This window comes from Megalobrama amblycephala, linkage group LG15, assembly GCF_018812025.1.
Source record: "Megalobrama amblycephala isolate DHTTF-2021 linkage group LG15, ASM1881202v1, whole genome shotgun sequence".
NCBI lineage: Eukaryota > Metazoa > Chordata > Actinopteri > Cypriniformes > Xenocyprididae > Megalobrama > Megalobrama amblycephala.
Genome location: NC_063058.1, coordinates 35,368,068 through 35,393,054, shown reverse-complemented (window position 1 = coordinate 35,393,054; position 24,987 = coordinate 35,368,068). Strand labels below are relative to the sequence as shown.

Sequence of the window (24,987 nt, the reverse complement as noted above, 5' to 3'; positions counted from 1 at the left end):
ACTTTTATATGCCAGTTTTCCCCTAATAAGGGTTTAGGGGCTGGCTTAGGGGTGTGCCTTTTTTTCGCATTTCATCATTTACATAATTCAGGAAGAGTAGGCTATCACAACGTTAATATATAAACCTAAAAAAAACCCATCAAGAAATCACTGTATTCAACAGCCAATGCTTTTATTCATTTATAGATAATTGTTTAAAGAATTCCTCATGATTTGCACCGATATGCTTGTAAGTAATTATTATTTTTATTAAGTTATCAGCCTTCTACACGATTTTTTAAATCGAAAGTCCAAAACGATGTATTTATAGCCTGCAGTGTGCATGTCTCTCGGTACATTTATTAATGTTAGCTGTAGACATATAGGCTAATGTTCTCTTGATTAATCAAGTCTCTTTATTTGAGATACTTTAGACGTCTGTTAGGCTATGCATTTTTCTATAACATAGTTGTCTATAATAATTTTCTAGTCTACCCAAAAAAAAAAATTAGGGTGGGTATAGAACATTTTATTAGAAGGAATTGGGATATAGGCCTATGTATTATTCCAAATCAATAATAATAATAATAATAATAATAATAACGCATAAGTGTGGCAGTTTTGTGTGTAAATTATTTGATACGGATCGGTTATATAATAAATATAATAAAAAAAAGTAAGCCTAAATGTACTAGTTTGTGTCTCAAGGTTGCCCTCAAGTGGTGAGTAGAACATTGGTGCATCATATTGAGAGTTGTATCAATTAAACTGTGTTCTAAGTTATATTCATAAAACACAAATATATGTCAGCAAATTTAGTCAATGAATGAAGGTTCGTAGTTTGAACTTAATCTCCGATGTAGATCTTTTGTTCTTTAAAACGTATAAAACAATCTTTAAACTGTATCTCTTAAAATGTAAATCTGAGGTAGTTTCATTAGGTAGGTGTGGACAATGATAAGCTACATTAAAATAACTACCTTGAAAGCTGAGAACACTTTGGGGAGGAGCTTCTGTGAACGATATAAAAAGTCAGAAGCAGAAGTACAGAGCACATTATTGTTCTGTCTGCTGTAATGACAGCTGTGAATGTTGTCAAACTAAAGTTTTGAACGATCCATTGATACTTGAAAAGACAAGGCGTTTACTGAACATCGAAGATGTCCTACAATAAACGAGGTAAAGACATATAAAAATCTTTTTGCTTTATATGATCATGGGTATAGTGTGCTTTATAGGCTACTAGTTTTAACAGATATTAAAATATTTCAACTAGGCTATTAAGGTATCTGTTTATCTACAGAATGCACTCGTACACACATGCATGACAAACACAAACACATTTCCTCGTATCTCTGAGCTTTAAACTTACTGTCCATTACTTTTTCGCTTGGTGTAATAAAAACGGGGTGTTTCATTGCGAGTGCCTTTGTATTTGCATCTGGTATAGGCCTATTTACATGACTTAATTATGCCTTAATATGATTTATCTTTTTAGGTCATTTATATTCTCTGGACCATATTTGATGATGATTATGATGATGATGATGATGATGATGAAATATCTAATTTTTCCTATAGGGCACCAAATGAGTCAATACTCGTGGAATGATCAAAAAAGATTTTGCAAAGGTAAAAGGATTCGGCCTGTTTTGCAATCTATAATGTATTATGCACTGTATGACACTAATGTTTTTGATGCATCATTGACCTTTTAATTAACGTTTTACACTCTAAAAATAATGTTTTGGCTCAAAACAAACAAATAAATAAATAAATAAATAAATAAACAAATAGCGGTGAACAGGAAATATAATTTCTGTTTCTGTTTGCTCCAATAGCAAAAAAAAAAAAAAAAAAATCCACCATAGAGTCTCCACGACTTTCTAAAAGAGGAAAAATATTATTGATTAAGTTGGTCAGAAGAAAGAAATAGCATAAGTCAAATTTGTCGTCACTCTGTCAGCTGTTGTATTAGGAACACCCTCACATTAACGTTAATTCGGTTTGTTCTTTGTTTTTTTTTTTGGTCATTTACTGACATTTACCGTTCCATCTCTAAGCTCTGCCGCTCGGATTAACTCCCTTTGAATGTCCATAAATGGAAGTTAATACAGCTAGTCATATATGCCAAGGACATTTTTTTCCTATTCTATATTGTTAAGGATTTTTTCTTCTTCTCACAATATGCCTCTTACATTAGTGTGATGTGTGGGGACAAAACTGTAAAGAATTTGGTTCTCTAATGCTGTGAGAGCAGCAATATGATAATTATATCAGGATCAGTTGGTTTGACATATACATTAACAATGCATTTCTCATTTAAGAATACAGTGGTTTGGTGAATCAAGGGGCAACTTGCTACTTGAACGCAGTCCTGCAGACCCTCTACATGACACCGGAATACAGAGAAGGTGTAATGAGGTAAAAACAACAAACTCTCACTGCATGGCTCTGTTTTGTTTTGGCTACATCAAACAATTTTATCATACAGTGATGTCTTTTATTTTAGAATGGAGAGAAGAGACAATTCCTATGATGGTGCTTTGATTGAAGGGTTGAAGAAGCTGTTTCATGATTTAGACCAAAAGCAAGGCCACATCTCTACACACAGAATCACCTCGAGCCTTGGCATTGATGGTTGGTTTCTAAATAACCTTTGTTGGCTTGTTGGGTAATGTTCAAGATGAGACTGGGGAGTGTTATAGCACCTTATAACTCAATGTGTCTCAAACTCTGATGTTTCCCCAAATTTAGCAGATACACATTAGTGTTGTGTTGATGTGTAAATTAATGTATAAAATTGGTTTATTTAAAAATGTTCTATTTTAAAACATAAAACAAGTTGAAAAAATATTGTACAAATAAATGTTTTTGTGAAACATTTAACTGAACATTTAAAGTATATGTTATATGATTTTGTCATTTTACATTGATATCAGTTTGCAGATCAAATTGAGTTTACTTCCAGCAATCTCTGCTCTTCCCTACACACAAAAAGATCTGGTTTATATGTTTGTTTTATGTTTCCTCCCCATCAATAAGTTTATAAACAACAAGATGCAGCAGAATATCTAAATATGATTCTTAACGAGACTCCTGAAGCTTCTGAGGTAATTAACATATTTACTGTTACTTTGTTGCCTTTAGTCTCACCATCTGTCTGTCTCAACCTATTACACTATGTTATTTTTTTAAGATTAATTACAGCATGTGTTATGAAACATGGCAGTATCAGCAAATTTAGAAACAAGTACTTCCATAGCTGTATAGAAAATGTTCACCCCCATAATAGTTTAAAATAATAAATAAAAATGGGTTCACGATTAGTGCAGAATGGTAACCAGCAAAGATGTTTGACAAAAGTGTTATGAACAAGTAAAAAATGCATAACTCCCCTAATAATTTTACATTTAAACTCTGTAGATTTTTATGGGCACTATGAAGACAACGAGAACATGGAAGTGTTGCAATAAAGAAACCTCATCATCACAAACCAAATTCTCTTTAATGCACATCCCTTTTGAAGATTCACAGGATGTGGTAAATAATAATTTCTGTGAAAAATCTTAAAAATTTAAGTTAAACTGTCAGTTTCACCATATCTTGCTAAATGCATGGTGTCTCATTAATGAGAGCCCAGTGATAAACAGAAGCTGTTAAATCTTGGTGAATATTGCAATACTCTCAATAAAAAGAGAAACAAGGAAATTAGTAAAGGAATCATCACTGAGGCAGTATAACAATATCATCAACATCATCCCCATCTGACAGAATTAAACCTATTTATTCTGTCACATGGGATAGACCTTTGGAATATCTCTAGATTATTTAATAATATGTTATTTGTTCAAGTTATTTGTTCTTCATTTGTGTGTTTTTATTGCAATTGATTTATGAATTTACCCACACTGAATTTAATAATGGGATCTTTAATGTTGTTTTATTCTGAGCATTTGTCAAACCATAATCTCTTAATATTTGTATGCAAAAGCCCCAGATGAATCTAATTTTGCTTTCTCATCTTGTTTGCCCACTGAATTATCAATTTTATACTCATTTTGCTCATGTTTAGGAGGACGCTTTAAAAGAATATATGAAACCTCGTGAACAAAGTAACCTCTTCTGTGGTGATTGTAAAAACATGTCAAAAATGACAACTGCAAGTATCTTTTTTTTTTTATTAAAGTAATATCATCCTACAGCAGAGTATAGCTTTTACTGAGATTTGTAAATGCCTAAGCAGAAGTAACTCTGAACTACTTTTTTCTCATCAGAATCGTGAGATTATCTCCTTTCCAAAAAGACTGATTGTGCAGTTACAGAGGAGATGTGATATGACAAGCAGCACAGATGAGTTGAATGTGAAGATTCGTCCACACATTGAGGTAATACAATTTTTGTGGTCCTTTTGTACTTTACACAACAGACCAGTGTAGTATGATTCAGTGATTCAGTGATTTAGTGAACTGTTTTAGTGATTAAGAGCATGTAAGAATCAGCGGGTGTAATTGCTGAATTAATTTGATTCATTTATTTAACCACAGTTAAAAAAAAAAAAAAAAAAAAAAAAAAAAAAAATATATATATATATATATATATATATATATATATATATATATATATATTAAAATTGTGGTTAAAGGGCCTCTATGTAATAATGACACCCAGTGTTCAAAATAGGTACTGCGGTCCAAATTCAAAATATTGTTTGGCCCGCCCCCTCGTTCATAGACGCCGTTGCCAGCAACAATAGGGAGCGCAATTCACAATGAAAGCTGAGGAGACTTACACACTGTACGCTGATGAGTTGATTGATCTGTTTTAATATGCTGTTGTTCATAGAGATATTTAGATGGATTCAGAGGCTTTTTAGGTCAAGTAGAATCTGCGATTCTCTGACGCAGTTTGTTTGCGGGTTTCCATGGTTGCAATACGCGGTGTTTTCCGCCAACTGGCAACCTGTGATGTCGAAATACTATTGGATAAACTGTCAGCACATGGTTTCACACAGACCAAAGCGAAGACAGACATTCCTATACGGAACGCACATTTCAAAGCAGAATATCTGGCTGTAGCATTGATTTTCTGAGAAACAAGTAGGTGAACTTAGCATGTTTCCTAAATATCTGCAAACATATTTTTATGCTTTATTAAAGTAAAAATCTTACATAGAGCCCCTTTAAATAAATGAATCAAATTAATTCAGCATTTACACCCGCTGATTATGTAAGGAATAATTGACGACGGGCCGTTGAATTCTTAGAAAATAATGCATGTGCATTATTTTCTAAAAATTCAACGAGTCAATTATTCTACTTATACTACGGTTACCACACCTCAACACACTGTTACGATGACGTTTGTCAGGTTTTGTTCTACTATGTTCTTACGCATCTCATCCTAAGCCTCCGTTGCTAATTCCAAAACATAATTTCAGAACTAGTAACAGAGGCTTGAGCCTTGATAGACTAATAATACAGTTGATACAATTATTAACACAGTTGAGAGAGAGATAATAAGCAGCATATGTGAATTAGCCTATAAATCTGTGCATCGATCAAGACAGCAGTGTCTGTACTAATAGCGAAACTATAAGATTATCTCAAGCACAGTTACCTCACTGGTGAGTCACGTATCTTAAGTTGCTAAACTATTTTACTGATTTATTCGTCAGAGCAGCACTGACCAAACATTTCTGTGCGAGTGTGTTTCTGTACTATGAAAAGTGTGTACGTTTGAAAGAGAGAGAGAGTATCTGCTTTCAGGACACAATAAGACAATATACACAATAATAAATAATTTGTCATTTTCATCCTATTGTTTACTATATTTATTTTTTTGGTCAATGTTGTTGTTGTGGGTTTTGGTACTTTTGTGGTTGTAGGCTGTAGGACCCTTAGAAATAACTGAAATCTTTTGGCGCAGTGATATGAAACTGCAGTGTGGTCAAGAAAGATCTGCTAGAACTACTTTAGCCGTGCGTTTCCCTGAAAATAATTGCACAGCTTAGAACGTTGGTCAATCAATCAGATTCGAGCATTCAACAGCCCCGTCGTATAAATATATATACAAATAAACCAAGAACTGTTACTTTTTTTTCCCTGTAATAGGCCCATCTTAATGAAATCTGAAATTATGTGCAACACAAATTTTTTCTTTTCTTTTTTGAGTATTTATTTAGGAAAAGTACAAAAAGAAACAGAATTGGAAAGAGAATCATTAATTTCTTATGATTCCTATTGCTAATACATTGCACATGCAGAAAAGCACAAGGGCCAAAAACCCTTTGTTCCCTTTCGAAAGGGAACTCGCACTGCGTGCTAGAACGCTTATGGGAAACGCCGTCGTGTGACGGGTGTCTGAAACAATAGCAGAATCACGCTAATCCCAATGGCCAGCAAAAGCCTATCCTGTCCTCTTTTTGTCTTCAGTGACTGTTTTTTCTGATTGCGATTGTTGTCTCAAGTTAATTTTCTATTATGTCTGAGAAGCGTTTCAAGCATTGTGCTGATCCGTGTCCGAGATATCTGACACCTGATGACACACACGACTTGTGCGTTCACTGCCTGGGTGAAGAGCTGTCTGTCTCTACTCTTTTTGGTCTTAGGTGAGCTTAGCAGGTCACTTCTCTGCTAAGGGAGATTCATTTATCTTGCAGTGACTGCAGCTCCCTGCTTAAGGCTTGCGGGGCTTTTATTTTGTAACGTTAGGTTTTTTGAGGCTTTCTGGGCCCTGGAGCTCTTTGTGGAAGGCTGATCCCACATCCTTGCTATTGCTTCCTCTCTACTGAGAGTTTATTTAGAAGCTTCTTAATCTTAATGAAGAGAGCGTAAGTTGCTGCAGCCGCGAGGAGGACAGTGATGCACGCGTACACGGAGTGACTGATTGTTCGCAGCACTGTGTACATTAGGCTATACAGAAAGGTCTGATTTATGCACTGTTAGTTACAACAGTCATTGTTTTTTTCTTTTCACAATGACATTTGAGTTCATGCTTTTAATGTTGTTTTTTTGTGGCAGACTAAAGACTAATGACAGACTGTTGATCTTTGAATAAAAATATGTTTGGTTCAGGTTTGAAATTCATTAACTTTTATTATAGGCTACGCAGTCTAATATCATAGACCCCCCCCCCCCCCCCCACACACACATAAAATATATAAAAATGCAAATAAATACACCATACAAAATATAAACACATTGTGCATTAATGTCAATAATACAGTGACAAGTACAATTGTTTGTTTTATTATTTTAATCAGAGTGTGTGTTGTTGTTGCTTTGTTTTTGTTTTTTTGTGTTTTTGTGGGTTACTTGAGATCAGACCATTTTATGAGTAATTAATGCAGAATACAGATATTTTCAAAGGTTTCACAAATGTTTTTCCTTTTCAGGTTTCCTCCCGGAAATATGAGCTGTATGCTATAGTAAACCGTTATGGCAGCTTTAACTCTGGACACTATAATGCAGAGATCAAATGTGAAGATCAACACTGGTATCTTTTTGATGACAGCAGTGTATCAGAGGTATACAAATATATATACATCATGTGCCACAGTGCAACTACCAAATTTTAGAGGGTATTGCTTTTCAGAAACATTTTTTTTTTTACATCTGTTTCTTCATCATCTTGATACTTATTTGTCTATGATTCGTTTACATGCAACTTGCATGGCTTAAATATTATAGAGAGAAATTTAACATAAGCTTTGCAGTGACTCACATACACAATGTGTAACTTTTTGCGTTTCTGGAACTTTTCTTCAAAGACTGAATTCAAGTTTCAACAAAGTCTCGAATTCAGGTACCAGTTGTTTTCTTTGAATAAAACAAAATCTAATTGTAATCTAATTAAATCTAACACATAAAAAAAGTTCTTAAAGTGTGACTTTTTTCACAGTTTTCGAAATGCCTCTCTACTTATGTACAAACACAGTGAGTATCACTTTGTACTAAAGAAAATATAAAACCTACTGGATAATTTGATTAAAAAATCTGTAATGACATGATAATTTGCAGTGTACACTTTTTTTAGTGTGTGGGTTTTTCCACTAGGGAGGACTGTGAGACTTAAGGCACAACAAATGAGAAACTTAGAATGCTTTTATTAAAGTTTTTGAATCGTAACAATAGTAATATTTAGGCTTTAAAGGTTTTAACTTTTATTTTAACAGGTGGCAGTGAAATGGAGGAGACTGAAAAATGTGAAAGGTAAGAGAGCTCTGCTTGTTTCTGTCAGTTACACTTAAAAGGGTCCAATTACATCACTGTTTTTAGCTGTTCATCTTTAAGAACTTATACCACAGTGATGTCAAACACTGAGTTTTATATAAATTACACTGATGTGGATGTATATATTTAAAACAATTTTATTGAAAATGAACCAAATATAAGTCATTATTCAAAAAACTAACACAGTTCAAAGTACACGGACCTCCTCTGAGGACATTTTTAACATTCTGTTTAAATTTTTGAGATGCAAGGTGAATTACCGATTAAAAGAGACTGTGGAATGACATGAGACACTTAAAAAAGTAGCACCAGAATGTAGGTTACCTAGATTGATCGTTTACTTTAGTAATCATTATTCAGAAATGTTTCATCTGACAGCCATGATTTAAAAGAGAACATTGTAATGAGCAGTCACTGATACCGACCTACTAAAAGACAGAAAATCCATGTTTTCTTGGTGTCATTGTTTACATAATAATTAATTACAGTAAGCCTTATAATTATTAGTTTTATTTTCATCCACAGAAGTGAGCATGAGACTTTAATGCCAATCAAGCCATTAACCAGTGGAGTTGCCACTCAACAGGTCCGGGTTGTGTGTGTGTGTGTGTGTGTTAGAACATAAGTGAAACTCATCTTTTTTTAAATATTCACATAAATTTGATACCATAAACCAGTATTGCTTTACATAATATTTCAAATCATGTTTTGTACCTTATTGGACCTAATCCTAAACTTTAAAGAATGGAGTATATGCAGCCTATGTTGCTTGTAGTTTATTCAAATACCATTTGTAAGATGTATTTGGACAAACAATCATTTAACTGAGTTTTACTAAAACATATTTCAGAGCTTCAAACCTGACAGACCTTCCAGAGCGGGTTCAGTAAACACACAGCAGAATGAACGCTCAGGTAACAACAACAACATAAAAAAAGAGATTAAATGGAGAAATAATGTTTTGCTTTGCATTCTGCTATCTGGATTTACCCCACCAAGGTAGTGGAATTCAAACTGCAGTTTATTTAGAGAGTTAAATTGTCTTAATAATTTTATGCAAATACAAATTTTCCAAGAACTACAAAAATTTGTAGCCACTAACAGTATTTCCAATGTGATCTCATGAGTATTCATATATCAGTGGTATGTGGTGGTGTTTTAAAATGAGGACGCCACACTTTTTTTTTTTAATATATTGTATCAAATGTAAATTTATGTTACTCTTAATTTTCCTGGTTAAATAAATATTACATTAAAAAGAGAGACCAAATACAATTCTATTTTGTAATTTTTGCTATAACTAAATTTCTATTTATTAAAGGTCCCGTTCTTCGTGATCCCATGTTTCAAACTTTAGTTAGTGTGTAATGTTGTTGTTAGAGTATAAATAAAATCTGTAAAATGTTAAAGCTCAAAGTTCAATGCCAAGCGAGATATTTTATTTAACAGAAGTCGCCTACATCGAACGGCCAGTTTGGACTACATCCCTCTACTTCCTTCTTTAATGACGTCACTAAAACAGTTTTTTGACTAACCTCCGCCCACAGGAATACACAAGAGTTGCGTTTGTAGAGTGTGTTTGTCGCCATGTCGTCGAAACACTGTTATTTTCATCCCGCAGTCCAATCACCGGGTCTGATTCCGGCTCAAATTGATAGGGTAAAATTAAAGACATGTTTACAATAACACTGAGCGCGTGCATCTCCACGTTATGGTAAGAGGCGTGACCTTTCCGGGCACGGTGCGCTCAGAGCTGTCGAATCACAACACAGGAACCGCTGGCACAATCAGAACTCGTTACGTATTTCTGAAGGAGGGACTTCATAGAACAAGGAAGTCATCAGCCCGTTTTTATGACAGTGGAAACAGCGGTATACAGATAAGTAAATTATGTGAAAAATACTGTGTTTTTTTACACGCGAAACATGAACACATGTTATATTGCACACTATAAACACAATCAAAGCTTCAAAAAACACGAAAAACGGGACCTTTAAAGCCAATTATAAATTTCATCAAGTTTTTGTTTTTACGCATTTTTACATTTATTCCAAAATAGCTAAAGTTAGTAATTTAAACAACAGTGTATATTATTTGTAAACTAATGATCAGCTTTTCTTTTTAATAGTCAACTTATTTTTCCATCAGTTATCAAATTTGTACACTGTTAGGTCGGATTAAATCTCCACGTCAGAAATATCAAATCCAGCCCCAGACGCCAGATCTTGTCAAAAGATATCTATTTTGTCTGGTGTGTGCAACCCAGCAAACCTGTCAACAGGACGTCTAGACTTTTACCTCAAGACTCTATTAACAGTTTCCCATCAGCCTGAGAGATTGACTGAGAAAACCTGAGAAAGTGATGATAATAAAAGAGCAGAGTTTAATTAATATTTTTAGTTGCGTATGTTTCAAAGTTCAGACTTCATCTAGATGTTACACTAAATGCTCTGACTTCGTCTGAACAGTACAATTCCAACAAGTGTTATTATACTAAGGGAAAAACAATGGAAAATTACTGCTTCACAACATCGTCCAGTGACGATAAAACCTTGAAATGGAGACATCCTCTTACTTGTGAAGACAAACATCACTTCACACAGTCATAAGATTAAACAAGAATAGAAAGCATTGCAAGAGCAAGGAAATAAGTAAAATATGTAATAGTAAACATAAAATGACAAATTAATAATAATAAAGTGATTAAATCATACCAATCATATTCAATCATAATGCGATTGAGGCACTGCCTCCTCTCACATGACTTTCCCTCATTCATTCTCAATCTGTTTAAACTCAATGGTCTCATGGGAGACTCCTGCTGTAATTTTACCTGCAGATGTCGCTGTTGGACAGTCTCACTTTAGAAAAATTAGTGCTTTATACACTTTTTAATGTCACATTTTGTAATAATAGTTTTATTTTTTGTAATATCAATTATTTTCTCATCCATTTTTTTTTTTTTTTTTTTGAGGAGACAAAATCTCCTTGGAGAAATATATGAATTTTTACATAAAGTGAGGATCTACCACATGTACATTTACTTACATTTATGGCTACACTAAAATGTACAATATTGACAGCATCTAAAATGCTAATAGTTTACTTATGAACAACTTCACAGTTTTGCAAATCCTTATTAATGCCACGCTTTTATTATTCATAAATATGTTGATTCTACTGTATACAGTTGTCATATTAATAACATTGCATTTTCAATCACATTTATTAAATGCTGTTTACTCTTTTACTTAATATGAAATGACAAATGGTACTATACTTTAAAACCTTAAAATGAAAAACATTTCTCTAATTGTTTAACCATTACTTAGGCAATATTTATTTTGTTTACCATTGAACAGAAAATGTGTTTTCTCAGTATAGTGGCTGTGACTGATAATAGAACCGTAAAATACACCAAAAACACAACATAAATTCATAGAAGTAATCAATTTTATATTTGCACTGCAATCTAAATCTTTTGTACCTGTAAATATTACACACTAATATCTACATATAAACAATGAGACCAGAGTGGTATTTCGGTGCTCGTAAATCAGAGAAAATGGGTGCATAAGAGAATTGTTAAAATAATCAAATGTGATTAACTTTTACATATTATACCTATACATATTAAAAAAAAGTATCAGAAAAAAGTTTTTCATTTTAAACTATGGATCAGCAAAAGCTGAATTTAATATATTATTTCATTTTTTATATAATGTAACTGTGTTTTCTCCCTGAATATCAGATAGGTCCGCTAGGTTGAAACTGGCACTAAAGAGAGAATATCAAAAGGAACATGAAGAATTGCACATCAGACAAAGCAGTGATGCCGGCACAGATTTCTTGTTTACTGAAGGAAGCACTGATGGAAGACTGATCAGATACAATGACATCTTTAAAAGCAGTATCAGAACTGTGCTGACAAAGGCAGAATCTGACACCGGGAAAATCCCCTCTGTGGTGAAGTTCATACTGGACTGGGCTGATGAAAAAGCAAATCAAGAAATAAAATATATCTTTCCAATACACTTCCAGAAACTGAATATATTTGTAGAAATAGAGCATGGGATCAGTTTAATTGAGCTTGTTCAAAACTGCTGTGAATGTAGTGAAAATTTGATACTGAATGACTCTGACAAGATCTTGTTAATATTGTATGGTTTACATGAAGCAAAGTTTCCACTGGATTTCGAGAACTGCACAAAGATGAATTATTTTGATCAGTCAGCTTCAGTTAATGATCTGCTTACAAACCTCATTGAAGGAACAGTGTTTCCAAATGTTCTCATCTGGATAACCTCTCACCCAACAGCAGCCAACAAAATCCCTTCTGAGTATGTTGATCTTGTGACAAGGGTCTGTGATTTTAACCAGAGTACAAGTGGTGATCAGAGCAACAGCTGCACAACTACACAAGAAAACACATCAGTAAATACACTGAGTCCCTCTGCCAAAGTCCACGAAGGAGAAAGTGTTGCTGATGAACAACAGAAGCCAGAAGAAACTAAAATGTAAGTGAATTATCAGTTGTCATTTATTTAAATGTTGTGTAAATGCACTTGTAGTAAGTGGCTGGTTTGTAGTGACTATGCCACCCCGAAATAACAGGGGAATTACCAAAGGAACACGCAAATAAGTTCCACTTAGAAAAGGCAAGAGCCGTGGGTTTCCGTTTAAACAGATATTTTTATTAAAGTTAAAAGAGTTTACAAAATTTAATACCCCAAACACAGCATTTAATTGTCTTAGTCGGAAGGGAGCAAAAGAAAAAAAAGAAACAAGAAATTGATCGATGCAGGGGCTGAGGCTTCCTTTATGAGAAGCGGGCTAGTATAGTGCACCCAGTGCACAAAAGAAATCCCGCAAATCAGAATCACATCCACAAAAATCACTTCAAATAATAAACCAGAAAGTGACACAGCATTAATGACAACCCGTATTGAAGTGAAGCCTGTGCAACTCAGCACCAGCCCGCTCCCAAGGAACACTCAGCTCCTGCAAAACACACAAAAAAAAACACTTTAGAAGACAAAACAACATAAATAAACAAACAGTCAGAATCAATGCACTACACAAATATAAACAAAACCAAGAAAACTTGCAATACTCAAATGGACAAAATAAGTTTACAAATAAAAATACAAATTCTCGTTCTCGTTCACTGTTCCTTGCTGGTGGAACGATCTTCCTGCCTCCATCCGGAATGCGGAATCCCTGGCAATATTCAAAAGACAGCTGAAAACCCATCTCTTTCGTGAGCACTTAACCTCATCCTAATAAAAAAAAAAAAAAAAAAAACCTACTTATTCCTATCCTTTCACTTCCTCTAATCCCTCTCTATTGTATCTTAAGATAATCTGAGCACTGCCTATAACTTGTATTATGAGCACTTCTTGTCTATTTGCCTCGTCATGACGACTCACTTGTTGTATTCCTCACTTGTAAGTCGCTTTGGATAAAAGCGTCTGCCAAATGAATAAATGTAAATGTAAATTAGAGACAAAACAAACGACGTACACTGTCACAACAAAGATCACACAAACTCAGAACTGATAACGGCTCAAGATTGCAATATAACCGAGATCACGAATACCGCATAGCGGTAATCACTCCAATTAATAATGACTGTTATCACACAGTCAAAATCACAAAAATCTGAGAATTGATGACAGTAATACAAAAAATAAATCAATACAAATAAAAAAAAAAACAAACAAATTAACCCAAACAAAAATGATGACCACAAAAAGAAAACAAATATCCGGCCCACTTAGCCACTGGACCAGAAGTGTTGATGACCCAAAGCAGCAGCGCGGCCCAGAGCGAGGGTTAGAGAGAGAGAGAGAAAGAGCGATGCAATGCCTGTAACGAGGACCCTAAACATAAACATTTATTACACTCTCAACTTAAAGGTGCCCTAGAATCAAAAATTGAATTTACCTCAGCATAGTTGAATAACAAGAGTTCAGTACATGGAAAAGACATACAGTGAGTCTCAAACTCCATTGTTTCCTCCTTCTTGTATAAATCTCATTTGTTTAAAAGACCTCTGAAGAACAGGCGAATCTCAACATAACACCGACTGTTACGTAACAGTCAGGATCATTAATATGTACGCCCCCAATATTTGCATATGGCAGCCCATGTTCAAGGCATTACATAAGCCAGTATTAACGTCTGGATCTGTGCACAGCTGAATCATCAGACTAGGTAAGCAAGCAAGAACAACAGCGAAAAATGGCAGATGGAGCAATAATAACTGACATGATCCATGATATCATGATATTTTTAGTGATATTTGTAAATTGTCTTTCTAAATGTTTCGTTGGCATGTTGCTAATGTACTGTTAAATGTGGTTAAAGTTACCATCGTTTCTTACTGTATTCACGGAGACAAGAGCCGTCGCTATTTTCATTTTTAAGCACTTGCAGTCTGTATAATTCATAAACACAACTTCATTCTTTATAAATCTCTCCAACAGTGTAGCATTAGCCGTTAGCCACGGAGCACAGCCTCAAATTCATTCAGAATCAATGTAAACAATATAACAGTACTCACATAATCCGATGCATGCATGACGAACACTTTGTAAAGTCCAATTTGAGGGTTATATTAGCTGTGTGAACTTTGTTTATGCACTGTTTAAGGCAGTGTTTCTCAAACTTTTTCTGCCATTCCCCACTTTGGAGGTAGGGAAGGGTTCCGAGCCCCACCTGTCCCCAATCGCCCAAACAAAATGTTAATAAACTAGGCTTTAAGTTTAATACATTTAAAATGTATTAATTTATTTTATTAACATTACATTTTAAAACATTACATCAAATAACAGCATTAAAAACTTTATTTATTATATGTAAATTATAAATTAAATATTATTTGAGGGTTTTATTGTTTCCATGGCAACGCGTCAGGCTTGTCACGTCACACACCGCAGCCATAATAAACACTGTATGACAGATGTAACGCTTTTATTTCGTTTCTCCTTTTTTTTCAAAATATTCACAAACTTGCTTACCATGTCATCAACTATCTGATATTCCGATTCTCAAATATGAATAAGTGAGTGTGTTTTGTCGTTTAAAAATGTTAATAAATGATCTTGATCTATAACGCGAGATGGGCGCCGCCATGTTTGTTTGCACAGCTGTTCAGCAAGTCCTGTCAGTTGGATTTATAGCACGTGAATTCATCAATTTCTCCCGAAATCCATGTAAGCAAGTGGCCGGTGATCTGGGAGAAAAATAGAGTAAACTTTATAGTTACTTACACTATGTGTGTCTGATATGAAAAAAACGTCGGCAAATTATATTTTAATTGATTGTTACTGCTGCTTCCATAGACATCAGTATGTACTTTACAAACTCTAAATGCATTGTTTTACTAGTACTTATGTATATTTAAATGTCTGACACCTAAAATAAACATTATGTTGTTGAAAACTGCATAGTTGTGACAAATGACAAGCTCTGCTGAGCGTGTCTGTCTCTGGCTCAGCGCCAGCCATAGCACAGTTTGAATCTGACAGTTAAGTGACACCACTGAATGTTATAAATCCCATATGTGGGACCGTGCTCTCAGGGGCACAGAAATAAAAATCCCATATGTGGGACAGGACTCAAAAGGTTAATAGAGATGGGCACAAAAATGTCCAAATTTCCTCTCGTTTGTCGCGCTCCACCTGTCATGTCTCTATTCCCCACCAGTGGGGCACGCCCCACACTTTGAGAAATGCTGGTTTAAGGCAAGCGTGAGCTCTGTGGGCGGAGAGCACGAGAATTAAAGGGGCCGCGCAGCATAAATCGGCTCATATTTAATAATGCCCCAAAATAGGCAGTTAAAAAAAATAATTAAAAAAAATCTATGGGGTATTTTGAGCTGAAACTTCACAGACACATTCAGGGGACACCTTAGACTTATATTACATCTTGTAAAAAATGTTCGATGGCACCTTTAAGGCATACAACGATTTACAAGAGAGAAACAAACAAGTTACTCACCTTATAATTAGATGACGTGACACTCACAACCACACACACACACAGTCATATAGTAGCTCCTTTAGTTGGTAGATTAACAGCTGGCACTCCGACCTGACTATTGTGCTGCCATACACCGCACTAAAACGCATAACTGTAGGTAACTCAAGCCAAACTTCCCCCAACACTGCAAATGCACCACATTAAAACTTACCTGGGGGTAAGCAGTACACCACACACACACAGCCGTTGCGGACCGACGTCACACTAAAGTAAAAATCGCATGATATCACTGCATAGCACGGAAAATAAACAACAAAACTACATTGCTAGAAACACGTACCTCTGCAATCCACAGCAGTGAAAGAAAAGGGGCGGGCTTTCGACGAAGACACACTCCAGGAGGCATGAACAACAGATTTATATACAAAAGCAGAGCGGTACCTCATTGGCCATGTATTTAATGATGGTGAAGTTTCAGACACGTCACACACATCACTACACACTCATAAGGAATCCTGTGTTTTCTACGCAGTCATGCTCATGTTCTGTCACTCTGCCATTTAAGATAATAAAATATTTTCAATATTTCATGCATGCATTTATCTGTGGTAAATAAAAGAACAAATGAAACCATATGTGCAATAGAGCATAAACTTAAATTTTGGTGGAAGGTAAAGTGGTACTCACCCAACCCAACCCCCCATCCCCTTCACACACAGATTGAAATCTTGCTCCTTTCGAGAAGGTTCAGCTCTACAACCAAAACCGTCTCATCTGAGAGAGCTGGACCTGAGTGAGAATCGCCTTGGAGGATCAGGAATAAAGCTGCTTTCAGAGCTACTGGAGGATCCTCAGTGTAAAGTGGAGAAACTCTTGTGAGTATTTATAGTTTCCTTGAGTTACATCAGATTTAATGTAAACTCTGCCTGATAGTTGGATAATAACTTATTTCCGAATGCACATTAGCTTCTTCTCAATCCAAAAGGCACCTTTGATTTTATTATATATATATATATATATATATATATATATATATATATATACATACACACACAATTATATATATATATATTACACACAAACCCAAGTTTTGCCAGACCCGAGTCATTCCACATGTTCTTCGTCCAAAAGTCAAAGCAGAGCTGAACCGTCTCACTGAAATGGGAATATTGTCACTGGTGCAGTACAATGAATGGGCTACTCCAATAGTCCCTGTTGTAAAGAAAGAAAAAAAACGGAGCAGTGTGCATCTGTAGTGACTTTAAGGTGATGGTAAACCCTTTCTTACACATTAAACACTGTCTGTTACCACCTATTGAGGACCTGTTCCCTTCATTAGTGGGAAGACAACGTTTCAGCAAATTGGACTTGTCACATGCTTACCTTCAAATGAGGGTCAGGGAGGAGTCCAGGAAGTTCCTCACAATTTCCACACTGGGCTATTCCCATACAATCGTCTTCCATTTGGGATAGGTTCGGCACCAGTCATATTCCAGAGAGCTATGGACTAAATATTACAAGGTCTGCCTAATGTCCATTGTTACCTGGATGACATTCTGTTTACTGGGAGGACTGAAGCTGAACACCTGGAAAACCTGGATGCAGTCCTTGGATGACTGGAGCAGTTTGACTTGCTGAAAAAGGGAAATGTGACTTCTTCAAGGACTCACTGGAATACCTGGATTGCGTAGTTGACGCCAAAGGTTTGTCACCTGAAAAAGTAAGTGCAATTGTCAATGCACCAACTCCATCCAACATCACACAGCTGAGATCACTTCTTGGCCTGTTAAACTGTTATGGGAGATTCATACCCAATCTGGCAACCATAGCAAACCCTCTGAATGCCCTGCTGGGTAAAGGGAAATGCTGGCCATGGTCTGCAGAGTGTGATGCTGCATTCAAAAAGGCAAACCAACAACTGGTGTCAAAAAAATGTCTTTCACACTATGACCCTCAGATCGCCATTTAGCTTGTATGCAATGCATCACCTTATGGTATTGGTGCCGTCATTTCCCACATGTTACCCAGCAGTGAAGAAAAGCCAATAGCCTTTGCATCGTGCACACTTAGCATGGCCAAACAGAATTATGCACAGATTGAGCATGAGGCTCGGCCATAGTGTTTGGGATCAGGAAATTCCACCAATATCTTTACAGACGGAAATTCACACTTTTCACAGATCGCCGCCCCTCTGCCTGACTGGTAATTGTGAACTCTTACCTTTCATCTCCATACTCCAGACTGTCTGTCCAGCACAGGTGCTTATTGCATCGTTGTTCACAAGCTGTGGCAAAGAGAGGTGATCGGGTCTTGATGCTGACATTGAACTGCAAGTGTAAATGTGTCAGTCATGTGCGATGTACTACTCAGACAACAGCGTGGAAAAGCCTTTGGTTGTTTGTTTGTGTGTTTGTTTTTGAAAAATTGATAAATGTTTTTTTCTAACTTTAAACAGTTTTATTCTAACTATTTTGATATAGAAAATGCCTAAAAATATGAAGTAACTTTATTGTCTGCCATTTAATTACTCTTTATGCCTGTTTCTCACTTTTCTGATATTTTTATTGTACCCATCTTTGAAATACTGAATTAGATTCCATCATTTCCTTGTCTCCACACACAGGTTGAAATCTTGTGGCATTAGAGAAGAAGATTGTGCTGCTCTGTGTTCAGCTCTAAAGCCAAACTTGTCTCATCTGAGAGAGCTGGACCTGAGTAAGAATCCCCTTGGAGGATCAGGAATAAAGCAGCTTTCAGAGCTACTGGAACATCCACAGTGTAAACTGGAGAAACTCTTGTGAGTATTTCACAAGTTCGCCTGCCCATTCAGTCTGAATGGTTAATGTTAAAACAAACTTGGCTTGCTGTCCTCGAAGGAGGCTTGAACCCGAGGCTCGACTCGAGCTCCGAGTTTAACCCCCCATAACAGTACTGCATAGAGGAAGAATAAGAGAAATAGAGGAGGAGATGGGGAGGAGGAGGGATGCTGGAAGAATTGTCGCTGGGATAACGCAGTGACTGCTGCTTATATATGCTCATAATGATGATTGTCAGGACTGAATGTTTAGGCTCCTCCCGAACCTATGTTTGGAACTAAATTTAAAGGGGTCATGAACTGCGTTGGTTTATTGTTTTATAATGTTTCCTGGGGTGCACTTATAATGTTAGTATGCTTTTTACATCCAAAATTGTTATAATTCATGAAAAAAAAGTCATTTTTCCTACCCTGATTTTAGCCTCTGGTTTGAACGCTCTGTTTTAAGGGGCGTGTCTGTGTGAGACTTCAGTGTAAACGCCCACTGCTGTGATTGGCTGACATCCTTGCATATGAAAATATCCAAGTATTACTCTCTCTTTTAGCACGTTTTTACTATTACAGCTCTAAGGTTAACTAATCGTGAAAAGTGTTGCATTACATTTAGATCTAGGCATGAAAGGTTGCAGAGATAAACATAGTTGATCACAGACATGTTGTTGAGCTCATGAAAGCAGTGATCTCGTCATTGCATCTCAATTTCTGTACACTAACAAATGCTTTCATCTTCACTAACAGTGCAAACACGATATAACTAAAAGATTCGTTGAATTAAACGGGAGTTTTGTGCGTCAGTCACTGATAACCTTGCGCTGTTTGATTGACAGCTTCAGCTCGCGCTGCTCCAACGATTACACAGGGGGCTTTCTTTGAGCTTTCTTTATATAATTTAATCACTGTTAAATAACAGATTATTTTCATCCTACTAAGAGAAACAAGGTGAAGTTGAGCATTTAGTCACTGGTTTGATTTACTGACACACAGACAAAGATCATCTGACTGTACATGAATCATTGATATCAGATCAGGCATTAGAATTAACACAGTTACTGACATGTTGTTGCATTACTGTCGAGTCCAGGCACTGCACATGTTTATTGCTTGGTAGCTCGATCTGGTTTAGCACCACATAGGCCTAAGTTATTATGCATGTCATGCGTGAATCAGTGGGCGGGGCTAAACATGCAGAGATGAAGTAGGCGTTGAACATCTTCTGCGGAGGCGGTGCTTGCTGCCCTTTGACGTCATAGATCCCCACTTTGTAAATACTGTCATTTTCTGGGTCTGGTGTCAATTAAAGCTTTTTTTGGACTAACAAGGAAGTTTTCAGCTCTAAAACTTACGGGATATTCTTATAGTATGATGACCTCTTATATGTCAAAAGCTCAAAGAAAATTTGATTTCTCAGTTCATGACCCCTTTAAAGTTTGCTTGAGTTGTAGTTTGATTACAAGTTGCCTCTTGATTTTAGATGACAAACAACACTGGCTCCTTTTACTGCAAAGCATGCTTTCAAGATAATATTAACATCTTAATCCTTAAGAGTACACTTTATTTTGATGATCCACTTTAGATTTTATACTTACTATAAGTAACTTTGCAACTACTTGTCAAATGACTCTCATTAGAGTAGCTATTAGTAGACTGTTAGGTTCGGGTTAGTAGAATTGTAGAAGAAGTTGACATGTAGTTGCAAATTTACTTATATATGGAGCCCCGCACATGACATGCAAGAAAAAAAATTAAATTGCTCCCTCGATTTATTAATTCGTGCGCACAATTTACTAATCCGTTCCCTCAATTTACTAAAACGTGTGCACAATTTACTCTTCGTTCCCTCAATTTATAAATGATTTATAAATCGAGGGAACAAAAGAGTAAATCATGCGCACAATTTAGCCTACTATTTTTTCCTGCATGTCATGTCCGGGGTTCTGTACTTATAGGCTACATCCACACAAAGCCAGAGCTTTCCCTATCCGATTTTTTTTTTTTTTTCCTCGTCTCAAGAAATATTTGTGTACACACGAAATCACTGAAACTGACTCAAAACTATGTAGTATACATGCCAGACCAGTATGTGGCACTATAATTCTGCCACAGAGATACACTAGAAATGGAGAATAAGACACTTAATCCTTGCGTGCTGTTTACAAACTTTAGTAAAGCTTAGAAATAAAGCTTTATTTTAAAAAAAATCTTTAGCCTTGGTAGCTTCTGCAGCACAAACACAAGCATGTAGTCTGCTATTGTTGTTACTGTTGTTATTGTTTTGTGCTGTTAGCGGGACTGACTAGGGTCTACATGTGGGGTGATGACATCATCGTTTCACAAAATATACGGATTGGCTGTACAGATTAGATTGGTGTTTTCAGATGTATTTACTCTTGGACCCGGATTCAAAAAAATAGCGGTTTCACCTTCTGAAAACGCCCGATCTGTCTGGACGAAACGCCTATACGATAAAGATTTTTTGCATATACAGCTAAACTCATCTCCGTGTGGACAGGCCCATAGTCAGTTAAGTGTCTGTTGGGAGTATCAAAATTGAATTTTAGCAGAAATTAAGCAGACAGTCTACTAATACTCTAATGAAAGTTAGTTGACTTGGTTCAGTCCTGGGAGTGAATTTCAAAGGGAACGGCATTCCATTTAAAATGGGATTAACCAAGATTTTCTTAGAAAATAACAAGATGTGATAACTGAAAATTTTAAATGAATAAAGCTGTTCATGTATCTGAAACTATCCAGATTTAATTGGATTTTTTGCAAATGCCATCTGTGGATTGTAACATTCTGCTGCAGCAATAAACACAACACAGGAGATTCAGCGAAACAAACAGTATTTAGAAATAAATTTTAGAAAAACTCATAGAATGCAACCATAACATAATCGAGACCTAACACTGAACAAAGAGAACTAAGGGCTTAAATGCACAGAACAGATAATTAACAGGAACCAAAACAGGTGTGTGACTAATTTATAACCATGGAAACTAATAAGCAAAGAGAACACAGGCAAGCCAGGGCTGCGTTCAGCCCCAACAAAACGTTGCAAAAAGTTTTTTAAACGGAAACGGTGGTGCGTTGAACACCCTGTTCTGATGACGCAAGAGTTGCAACTATGGCAGCTGAGAAGGCCATTATTTGTGTTCTTTTGGAAGAATTTTCAGAGCCTGATTAAATCGGTTTAAATACGTGTTTAATACTGCAAAATATGCTGATGTTACAGTCACTGCCCTTGCCATCCAGAATAAAAGAGAAAAACTGTGGAAACTGTGGTTCCTAATTATTGTGATCTTGCCTTGCATTTCAGCATGAAAAGACAAACATTTCAGGTGAAGGATAATCCACTTCTTTATCTATATATTCTTTATCACTGTGTTATGATCTATATTATTTTTATTGTGAGTATTAGGCTTATCATTATTGCTGATGACTGTTGTTGTGCTTTGATATTGTAATATTTACCATTATATAATCAGAGGAGTATAGAAAAGTTTATGAAAGTGTCACTTCACAATACAATAGCAAAATATATAGTATTTTTATGTTACATCAATACCCATTGTGCAAGCTGTCTCTTTAATACTCTTTAATGTTGCTGCTGATTGGGCTGACATTTCTGACGCACCCACCAAACAAGAGAAAACGTATCTCAAACCTGTTGCACACCATTGCACACCGTTTCCAGGAAACATGACGTTTAACCCGGAAACCGTAGCCGAACGTTGCGCACCGGTTTGAGTTTGAACGTGCCCCAGTATAGGGAAAACACACAATGACATTAAAACAGAACTATAGAGTAGTACATAGTCGTTACAATAATGATGTCTAGTTGGGTAATTCCTTACCATCTGAATTATTTTGATTTTTAGAACATTAGCTTATGTAACATTAGCTCCCCTGTGTTTCTGTTTGATATTTTTTTATTGTATTGTATTTTTTAAATCACCTCTCCTCCTTGTCTCCACACACAGGTTGAAATCTTGCAGCATTAGAGAAGAAGGTTGTGCTGTTCTGACTTCAGCTCTAAAGCCAAACCTGTCTCATCTGAGAGAGCTGGACCTGAGTGAGAACCGCTTTGAAGATTTGGGAATAAATCTGCTTTCAGAGCTACTGGTAGATCCTCAGTGTAAACTGGAGAAACTCTCGTGAGTATTTATAGTTTCCTTGAATTATAGTATGATTACAAGCTGCTTCTCAGTTTTAGACTGTTTTTCTTTTAAAGGTGCCCTAGAGCCCTTTTTCACAAGATGTAATATAAGTCTAAGGTGTCTCCAGAATGTGCCTGTGAAGGTTCAGCACAAAATACCCCACAGATCATTTATTATACCATGTTTTAACTGCCTGTTTTGGGGTGGGATTAAAAATGCTCTGATTTGGTGTGTGTACACCTTTAAATGCCCGTGCTCCCCGCCCCCAAGCTCGCAACTCCATTAAACATTGCATAAACAATACTGAAGTTCACACAGCTAATATAACTCTCAAAATGCATCTTTACAAATTCACATAAGTATGGCATGTATTTTGTTGATGATGATGATGATGATGATGATGATTCTGAATGAGTTTGATAGTGCTCCGTGGCTAAAGCTAACATTACACACTGTTGGAGAGATTTATAAAGAATGAAGTTGTGTTTATGAATTATACAGACTGCAAGTGTTTAATAATGAAAATAGCGACGGCTCTTGTCTCCACGAATACAGTAAGAAACGATGGTAACTTTAACCACATTTAACAGTACATTAGCAACATGCTAACGAAACATTTAGAAAGACAATTTACAAATATCACTAAAAATATCATGATATCATGGATCATGTCAGTTATTATTGCTCCATCTGCCATTTTTGGCTGTTGTTCTTGCTTGCTTACCTAGTCTGATGATTCAGCTGTGCACAGATCCAGACGTTAATACTGGCTGCCCTTGTGTAATGCCTTGAACATGGGCTGGCATATGCAAATATTGGGGGCGTACATATTAATGATCCCGACTGTTACGTAACAGTCGGTGTTATGTTGAGATTCGCCTGTTTTTCGGAGGTCTTTTGCACAAATCAAATTTACATAAGAAGGAGGAAACAATGGAGTTTGAGACTCACTGTATGTCATTTCCATGTACTGAACTCTTGTTATTCAACTATGCCAAGATAAATTCAATTTTCAATTCTCTGGCACGATTAATTGAAAGATCAATGTTTGCAGTATAGTACCGTAAGAGCACAGACAAGGAGATGATTTGATATTTGCCTGCCCTTTTGTGTGCATGCAAAAAACAAAGAACATGTTAAACTGATAAGTAGAATTATATATGTAATAACCATTTACGTAACATTTACTACTTAAACAATATATTTGGTCAGATCCATTCAAATGAGTTTTTTTCTTTTCAACCAGTACAGTGTGCAATATAAATTTATGCTAATCAGTTTTGTTCAATGATTTGTAGAACTGAGAATATTATTGCTATTATAGGTTGCAATTTTGCTACATTGGAGAAGAAGGTTGTGATAAATTGAGTTCAGCTCTGAGATCAAACCTGTCTCATCTGAGAGAGCTGGACCTGACTGGGAATCGCTTTGGAGGATCAGGAATGAAGCTGCTTTCAGATCTACTGAAACATCCTCAGTGTAAACTGGAGAAACTCTCGTGAGTATTTTATCTTTATACTGCTAAAGGGATTATTAGGTGTAGTACATGGTGTTATATTTTATGTCAACAATAATAATTGACCATCCCTGCTTCACAGTGTGTTTGGTCCAGTCTTACTGTTGCTCTCTCTGTCACAATTTTTGTTGCATATCAAAAATAGTCAAAACCTTGTTAATTAATCTTCCAGACAAGAGGTGCAGGCAGAGTGTTGGAAAATGAGCTGAGTATTTGTGTCTTTCTCAATGCATCATGTCTAACTTAACTTTCTCAGCTCAAATTCAACAAGTTATTGTACAAAGCAAAAACAATGGAAAA

At 35.9% G+C, this 24,987-nt stretch overlaps 1 protein-coding gene across 1 annotated transcript in view; it reads left to right on the top strand.

The window, feature by feature from the left end:
- Positions 1 to 851: 851 nt before the first annotated feature.
- The window catches only part of LOC125246920 (NACHT, LRR and PYD domains-containing protein 14-like), a 26,801-nt gene continuing 2,665 nt past the window's right edge, over positions 852 to 24,987 (top strand). Inside the window, exons 1-18 of the mRNA XM_048158057.1 lie at positions 852 to 1,158; positions 1,561 to 1,611; positions 2,307 to 2,403; positions 2,492 to 2,619; positions 3,025 to 3,092; positions 3,406 to 3,522; positions 4,055 to 4,367; positions 7,376 to 7,507; positions 7,751 to 7,785; positions 7,882 to 7,916; positions 8,156 to 8,192; positions 8,739 to 8,799; positions 9,064 to 9,127; positions 11,965 to 12,730; positions 16,919 to 17,074; positions 18,823 to 18,996; positions 22,995 to 23,168; positions 24,496 to 24,669. Coding sequence (XP_048014014.1) covers positions 4,317 to 4,367; positions 7,376 to 7,507; positions 7,751 to 7,785; positions 7,882 to 7,916; positions 8,156 to 8,192; positions 8,739 to 8,799; positions 9,064 to 9,127; positions 11,965 to 12,730; positions 16,919 to 17,074; positions 18,823 to 18,996; positions 22,995 to 23,168; positions 24,496 to 24,669 — 1,859 coding nt within the window. The 5' untranslated portion in view covers positions 852 to 1,158; positions 1,561 to 1,611; positions 2,307 to 2,403; ... (2 more) ...; positions 3,406 to 3,522; positions 4,055 to 4,316. The remainder of the gene's footprint in view (positions 1,159 to 1,560; positions 1,612 to 2,306; positions 2,404 to 2,491; positions 2,620 to 3,024; positions 3,093 to 3,405; positions 3,523 to 4,054; positions 4,368 to 7,375; positions 7,508 to 7,750; positions 7,786 to 7,881; positions 7,917 to 8,155; positions 8,193 to 8,738; positions 8,800 to 9,063; positions 9,128 to 11,964; positions 12,731 to 16,918; positions 17,075 to 18,822; positions 18,997 to 22,994; positions 23,169 to 24,495; positions 24,670 to 24,987) is intronic.